This window comes from Garra rufa, chromosome 20 (assembly GCF_049309525.1).
Source record: "Garra rufa chromosome 20, GarRuf1.0, whole genome shotgun sequence".
NCBI lineage: Eukaryota > Metazoa > Chordata > Actinopteri > Cypriniformes > Cyprinidae > Garra > Garra rufa.
The window spans coordinates 35,253,652-35,261,816 of NC_133380.1; the positions used below are offsets into that span (position 1 = coordinate 35,253,652).

Genomic DNA, 8,165 nt, shown 5'->3' on the forward strand with positions numbered 1-8,165 from the left:
GCATTTTACTGTAAAAATATTGTAAAACAGCCTTTTTTTTTTAAATTAAAAGATTATGAATCACATTCTCAGAATTTCCTGCATGATTCATCACAACTGTTTAGATTTTGACTGTTTTTCTTTATAGTTTAGATTATCAACATATCTTAAGATACAAATAGATTTTAATAGCTCGAACTGGTCAAAATACTTTTAATCGTAAGAGCGGGTGTAGACATTTGTACATTTTATGGGTCTGGCTTCCGTCTAATCCACGTCCAGCTATTTTTAGCTGTACAAAACAGCTGGTTTTGCTGCTTGATATTGCAAATTGAGTGTCTTATCATATATTTTTTTTAATGTATTATCTTAATAATGAACACACTGGTTTGTAATGCAAACAGTTTTACCATTTACTTCATGTTGTTATTCTCCTTATTTCCCTATAGCGGCTAATGAACGGAAGTCTCACCCATAGGCTTACAGTAGGCTACTTCCACGTTAAAGAAAAAGGTGATTTTTTGTTTGTTTTCTCCGTGAATTTACTAACAATTTTGCATGATAATGCTCAGTTTAGAAACAACACCACTTAACAGCACATCCACACAGCTTTGTAATTATCATCCTTTATCTAATGCGAGCTGTAATTAAGTTTAATTTCATTTAATGGCCTTCTTAATGAGCAATATCTCCAAAGTTTCAGTGTGCAGGTCCAGGCGGTCCCTCTCGCCGAGCAGCTCCGCCCCGCAGTCGAGGACAGACAGCGAAGAGACTGAGACATGTGCTGAGAGAGAGACAGCGCGCTGTGGAGGCAGGACCGCTTGTCTTGAGGTAGGAAAGACAGAAAATGTCATTTCACACTTGTGAGAGCGTCGGTCTGTGAGGAGCGGCAAGCAGTTCACTCACTGGAGCGACATTTAAAGCGCCACCGCGTCAACTTTTGTGCGTGATGCGGCGTGTGGGGGTTCAGCATCGCGTCTGTGAGCGCGCTACGAGCCCGCAACCGAGATAACTTTCACACGGCAGTTCGACGCGGAAGTCTAGGCTACTTTTGCCTCTCATTGACTGGTGATAAAGAAGACCGACTCGCTTCAGGTGGCTTCAGAGAGAGGAGACGCACGGACCGTGCGCATGTGTGGAGTACCAGCAGGATTTTAGTGCGCGTTCGCCTGAATGGATGGTAACTATCCGGCCACTTTTTACGAGTCTGAGAAAAGTTTTTGAAAGCCACTGGAAGGAAGAATGGATGCGAAAAGCAAGCGGTATTGTAGTTTGACATGCAGCGCTTCTCTTTTCCCGATCGTCATGGAAACATCTCAAGCTATGGAGGTCGAGATGCTGGATGGATCCTCCGTCAGAAGTTCATTCGCTGAGCTTTGACTTTACTTTTATTCCTTCGCAGAAGAATGTGATGCTTGTGAACGAGACTCACCCACACATGATCGTTCTTCTTAAACGCATCTCTTATTAACCGAGCTTGCATTTTCTCCCCGTTTGCGTTGACATTATGGACAAGAACTCTATTGCATATCAGATGGAGTTGACACTTTTCATGGTCGTCCTCCTGTTTTGGGCCACCGTGTGTGCGGATGACAGTAAGATCATTTCAGACCGCTATGCTGTGTACTGGAACAGCACGAATCCCAGGTAAGAAACACCTCACCACATCAGGGAGTGTGAGTCAAGCTCTAGCTGCTATTGCAGAGTCATGACTGTCAGGTTTTACCCGAGTTCTGTAATACTTCAATCAGGTCAGAGCTGTTTTGAACTTTCCCTTTTTGAGGTCATTTTTGACTTTGACCTTTTTATATAAATATGCATATTTAATATATCTTTACGTTTATTTAATTTTAAAAAGTTGGAACTTAAAATTATACCAATAAAGAACTTTAGAAAAAAATATTTTCTAAACAATTATTAAAAAAATGTACTTTATATTTAGTCTCTTTAATGATTTTTCCTAATTTTAAATTGTTTCAAATGCTGCAAACGTATTTTACTGCACTTCCCCCCCCCCAAGAATCTTAAAAACAAGATCACAGATTTAACATCCCAATACTGTCGTTACATCTCGTTGAGCGATTTAGAGAACAATTGAGTTCAAACTAGTTATCATGCGAATAAAAAGTCCATAACTTTTTAAAAAAAGATTTTTCATATTTTTATAAATTTCTAAAAGTTAATTAATGACGGTGCATTTTGTGCTTACTCTGCATTTCTCCACAAACTAAAAAAAATCATTACCGTTACACATAATTCTATTACACTGAAATCCATGCTCAAATATTTACTGAAGCACATTTTTTATCATAAATTAAACATAATTTGTATATTAGCCAAATGCATCCAATTGAAAAATCACCATATGTTTTATTTTACAAAAATACATTTTGATCATCTCTGCAAGTTACGTAAAGTCACTCAACTCAGTCCGAAACATTCAAAGTGTTCCCTTTAAGTGTTCCATGTGTGATTCCACACACGAAACAATGAAGGTTTCAAACAGCACACAAAAAGGCCTCAGCCGGGCAGTGTTTTAACAACTTGTGTGTCCCATTTGAAAGTACTTATAGTGCTTCTCACAAAATCAGCCTTTCTATGAGTACATTGTAACTTTATGACCTCATTTATTGCACGCTCACTGTTTGACACTTAATGTCTGTTATGAGTTACTGAAGGCTGTATGCTTGTGTGCCGTTGGTCTGCGTGGTTGAAAACCACCAAAAATATGCAAATAAATGCATATCTCATCAGTTATTTTGCTTTCCGTTCTTTCATCATGGATGTTCCCAAGGTGGGATCAGTACTCTAAGACTTTTTGTTTCATATCACCATATGGTTTAAATAGTCTAAGATGAAGCGCCTCTCTCCGAACACCCCAGCACCCCTCATCAGACCGCTCTCAGAGGCCGTTTCTGGCAGAGGACAGGGCTTTGTGTAACCACACAGTCAAACTAATACATTAGACGCCACAGTTTTAACCAACATGAGTAATTATTGAGATCCACAGATGTTTGGTCAATTCCTGTGAAGAATTTTGACAGTTTGGAAAGAGCTTTAGATTTGTACTTTGTGCTGTGGATTGTTGATCTTGGTACATTTGTATGGAACAGGTTTTCTGAAAGTTAAAAGGAATCAGAAGATAATTACACTTGCGTAGCTTAATTTTTTCAGTTCTTAATGGAAAGAGCACGCTTCTGCTGCTGAGTGTATGCAAGTTTATTTTTTTTTAGAAAGAGACTGAACATAGTTTTAGTTTTTGAAATGTTAAAGTTATAATTTACAATAATATATATATATTTGCGAATACATTAGACCCATCCACCCCGCAAAAAAAACCTAAGTTCATTCTCAAATCTAAAAGAATAAAGCTAAAAAAGTTTTCTGTTCTACTTTTCCGTGCATCCCTAGATGCATATAATAAAAATGCTGATTACGGCACATCCAAATAATTTTTTCTTTATTTTTCCACCTGTAAGTTTGTGTCTGCTGTGTTATGTCAGGCCAGTGAAATGTTTGTTCAGCTAAACCGAGATGGGTCTTTCCTCTGCGTGTGTGTGTATGTGAGAAAGAGAGAGAGCTCAGGGAAAAGGCATCTCTATTATTAGGCTGCAGAGTGTTTTAACCCATGCTATCGATTTTACCGGTCCGCCTGTAGATCTATGAGATACACGTATCAGATCTTCCAAGTTTGGATTGTCAGAAACCCAGAGCAGATGTGCAGTGCAGTTCTATGGATTGGGCTCGGTTGTTTGAAACTGAAATTAGAGATCGCAGGCTTCATTGTGATCTGTGGTTTTCCAGCGCGCCACCATAAAAGCCAGCGGTTCTGTCTGGTGTGGTTTGAATCAGGCCTCGACTGTTTGAGGCTGTTACGTGGCTCAATTAGGAGTGTGAGACTGAAATGACTTGTGCTAAATGACCCCAATCAGAGCATAAATAAATACACTGAAATACATTTCTGCACGGTGCCAGTGGAGCCCGGAGGTGTCGGTTTAACCCTTGTGGCTTTACGGTGAGGTCCACAAGGAGCCTAGTGACTTTCAAAGAGCAGTTAGGGAGAAAACTGAGTTTTCACGAAGGGTACGCCATCATGCAGCACTTTCGGACGGTTTCAGATTGGAGTTTGTGATTTTTAATTGTCAGGTTATATTAGTTTCAAGCCATTTAGCAGACGCTAAATCTGTAGCGATTTAGATTTCATTATTATTTTAATTAAATTATTTTGACGTTAATTCACTAAATAAAATATTTCATTAGATTTGATTACAAATAAGAATTTTCTGCGCTTTTTAAAAACGGCTCGCTGTTATGATATCCGAATGAGATGTTTTTTTTTTTTTTATCCACTATAATAAGAAACAATTGCAGCTGAAACTAGAAGGGAAACTTTCTTCTTCGCATGGTTTTATTTTGCTCGCTTTTTGTCATCGTGTAATTGGTTCCTCAAGGTTATGAAGCATGTCTGGTGTCAGAGGACTCCTGTATGAGGGCAAGACACAGATATGGCTGTATGGATCCACATGGATTTTATTCTCTTAGGGTCATTAACCTCTATTGTGATTAGAATGCATGAAATTAATGACTTCAAGCTTGACCTTGGCTGCTCGTGTCAAACTTGAGCTCCTGTAGGTGGCATTGCACCATCTTCTGCCCCAGTTTACGGATTTGTCCGCCATTTTGTGAACCCCTCACACTTGCCTCTGGAATATGGTGCAAGAAATGGAGTATGGGGTTAATGCAGTCATACTATGAGAACTAGTTACCGTTGTAATAATTATGTGTTGTAGTGTTGAAGCATAGTTAAATATTTAATTTCACTGAGAAATGTCGCTTAGATAATAGTTTTGTATCAAAAAGTGTGCTGAATTATTTTGATCTATTTTATTTCTCTCTCTATGGCAAGTCCCTCACAGTTGCACCCAGTGGCCGGTTTATTGTGCCTGACATTAATTGATTTTTCTGTTTTAAGCAGCACTTAGAGTTCAGTCAGCGTCCACGTCTTTGTTTGTGCGTTGCTTCCGTACGCCACTTTATAATTCATTTCAGGCAGCTGGAGGGTGGCAATTTACAGTCCACTTTCATCCACACAGAAATACCTCAAATTTCACAATGCATGACCGAGTGTTTCTTCTGCTAGGACTGTGACCTGCCGTCCTGCGGGTCGAGGGAACAATTTTGCCTCTTTGTAGCAAAACACTCTGAGAGAAAACCCATTCCAACCGGCGAATCGCCATCCATCCCGTGACTTATTGCAACTTTAGCATGAGATCGTCGTTTTGTTTGGCGGCTTAATCAAATTAACTCATCCATTAAAGTGTATAAATATAATCATTGTTTTTTCCCCCAACGACCCTCGTCCATTAATACGCAGTTGCTACAGTGAGGCAAAGCACTTAAACTGACAGCGCTCCGGGTGCAGTGAATTCGTTAGTTTGGAAATCAGATTACAGTGGGAATGGCAGTCAGCTGTGTCCACTTGCTAAAACAACAGTGCATCTTTTAAGATGGGTACACGCAGTCACGCAGCCTGCTTCCTTTCTATGAGATTACGGGCTACTTCAGTTGGGGAACTGTAGGGAGAAATTCAGTTACTGAGGTCTACAGGTCAGCGGCTGTTATAGCTATAATGCTTCCATTCTGTTTACAGCCAGACTTCAGACTCATCTGCTAATGATTATCAATGACAGAATGTTTCATGAAACTTTTTTTCTCTTTAAATACGGGGACCTCGCTTCGAAGCGAATAATGCAAAACGCCATATCGCATCAAAAAGCTCTAACTTGTAATTAAAGATTAAACAAAAAATTTGAAGTAATCTATCAGTAATCAGTAATCTAGTTCAAAGTTGGTTCATCTGCGTGTTTTGTCTTCACCCTTAATCAAAGTTACATTACCGCAGGTTGGAATAAAACGTCCCGCTGTGTCAGTCACTGAATGGTGGGAAACGTTTGTGCTTCTCTAAATTTGTATTGCAGGAGTAACATAACCCTCTCCGCCATTATCTGCACTGTCCTGCCCCCCGTACTGCGACAGAATGACGGCTCAGACATGAACATTTGCACTTGCTATCAAAACACTTTTTTGTGACTAAATTCAAGGTCGGTGTTTATTAATGCGTGTTTGTTTGTGTTTTAACCCTCTGGTATTGTTCATTTGAGAGTCACACTTGTGTTGTTCGCGGTCAAGAGTGACCAAACACCTGAAATTGAACCTTTCCATAAAATCAATGTAATATATTTTTGTTCCATAATATTTTTTCTCTTTTATTTTGTGTTTTGAGATAAATTGATGGTACTAATTAATATTTATGCAATATTTATTATTAATTTTCTTCCCATTGAAAATAATACTAATTTTTGTTTTTCTAAAATATTTATGTCAGTTTTCAATTATGGCAGTATTTCTTGTTAAAATAGATTCTTTAAAATCCAATTTTTGAAGTCAGATTTGTGCCATCTAGTCGGAGTAAAAAAAAAAGTTGTATTTAGACATAAAGACTTACTTTTATTAAGTTGTGGATTTGGATATACATTTAGACAACTTTTTGTATAGACGTTTTTTCTGAACAGGGAAATAAGTCCGACTCTTAACTGAAAGAATGCTTTGCATTTCCGGTCTGCATTGTTTCTAGTCAAATTAGGGTATATTCCGAGCTAATAAACTAATGTTAAACCTAATAAAATGTTTTTAAAAAGCACATGGCTCCATAGCGCCATCACTTGGCAATGTCGCAATGACCGTCATTTGTCAGTGCCTCACATTAATGAGTGTGTAGATGACACGAAGCAGCGGACGTTAGCTACATTAAAAGCAGATGGACGCTATTTGAATGGGTTCCTATGGAAACCGGAATAGAAAAGCATTCAATCTGACGTTAGAATTCGTAATGGCGGCACTCATCGTTTACTCAGGAAAAAGGTCTATAGGTCTAGATTTGTTTTTGTTTGAAATTTTGGTTTGAAATGTCAGTTTTTGCACTAACTTTACTATAGTCAAACTTAAACATAAAGAAAGACATTTTATTATATATAACATCAAAATTCAATAAAAATGTAACAGAAATGAACAGGAATGCTTTATCAGAGGTTAATCAATCTGATTTCAACCTCTTACAATATTGTCATATTGTTACACCAGTTCATTTGTGTATATAATAGTGTGTTGTGTGTGTGTTTTACTGCATTTTTGGTCAATTTATTGATTTTATTTCATGCATTTGCAAAAACATGCTTTATGTTACAGTCACACTAGTTCATGTATGCGTGTCTGAAGGGGGTGGGGTGGAGTGTGTCTATTTTGCACTCTTGATATTTTCTGTGCACTCTTTTTCTCCATTGTGAATGATTTGTGGATTGGACACACAAAAAAATCTTTTTTTATATTTTTGTATATTTCCAATGGCAGTCATTTTTGACCAGGAACAACACAAGTGTGACTATTTTTTTTTTTACAACCATTTTTTTCCAAATCAAGTTAATGATATTTTTTTGTGGTCACATAGCGACTGCCATAAGTGTCATCAAGTTTCATACCATTCCGATGAAGTAGCGATTTAAAAAAATTCTGAACTGTTTTTTGTTCGGGTCTGAAATGACTGAACAATACCCGAGGGTTAAAGCTGTAAATCTGGAGTCGTTTACTATGCCAGATTGGTTTTGTAGAGATTTTTTCTTTAATTATTTCGGTTTTGTTTGCTTTGTCCGCTTTTCAAAAAGTTTTGAATCACTCAGTTTCGTCAGTACGCAGTACTGCAAGCAGCAGACGAAATGCTGTACAGGCGCCATGACAGTTCGTTTTCACGCTTTCATGCAACGGACACAAACCAGAATTCATTCCCAGGACCTTACAGGCCACCTTATCACCCTTGCGTCCTCACCTCTTTGTGCGACGGTTTATTTTCGTCTGTTTTTATACCCAGCAACAGCCCCAATCACAACGTCACCCTGCCTTCTGTATTACTCATAAATTTTAATGCCTGACCCACATTCACATAGCACATTGGCAGTCACGTGCATCCAGGGAACTCAAACTTGATTTGAGGTAGGTGCTCGTTCACGGGTGGATATTTCCCCCGACAGAGGAGAAAACGGATGATTTCGAAGCAGGTTTAAATATCAAATCTGAGGTGTTTGTTTAAAGTCTCCTTGTTGTGCTTTTGTCTAGGTGCCATTGAGTTCTCGGTC

At 38.4% G+C, this 8,165-nt stretch overlaps 1 protein-coding gene across 1 annotated transcript in view; it reads left to right on the plus strand.

Annotated features, from left to right (window-relative positions):
- The first annotated feature begins 757 nt into the window (after nucleotides 1–757).
- The window catches only part of efna2b (ephrin-A2b), a 176,694-nt gene continuing 169,286 nt past the window's right edge, over nucleotides 758–8,165 (plus strand). The window contains exon 1 of the mRNA XM_073825817.1: nucleotides 758–1,626. Coding sequence (XP_073681918.1) covers nucleotides 1,487–1,626 — 140 coding nt within the window. The 5' untranslated portion in view covers nucleotides 758–1,486. The remainder of the gene's footprint in view (nucleotides 1,627–8,165) is intronic.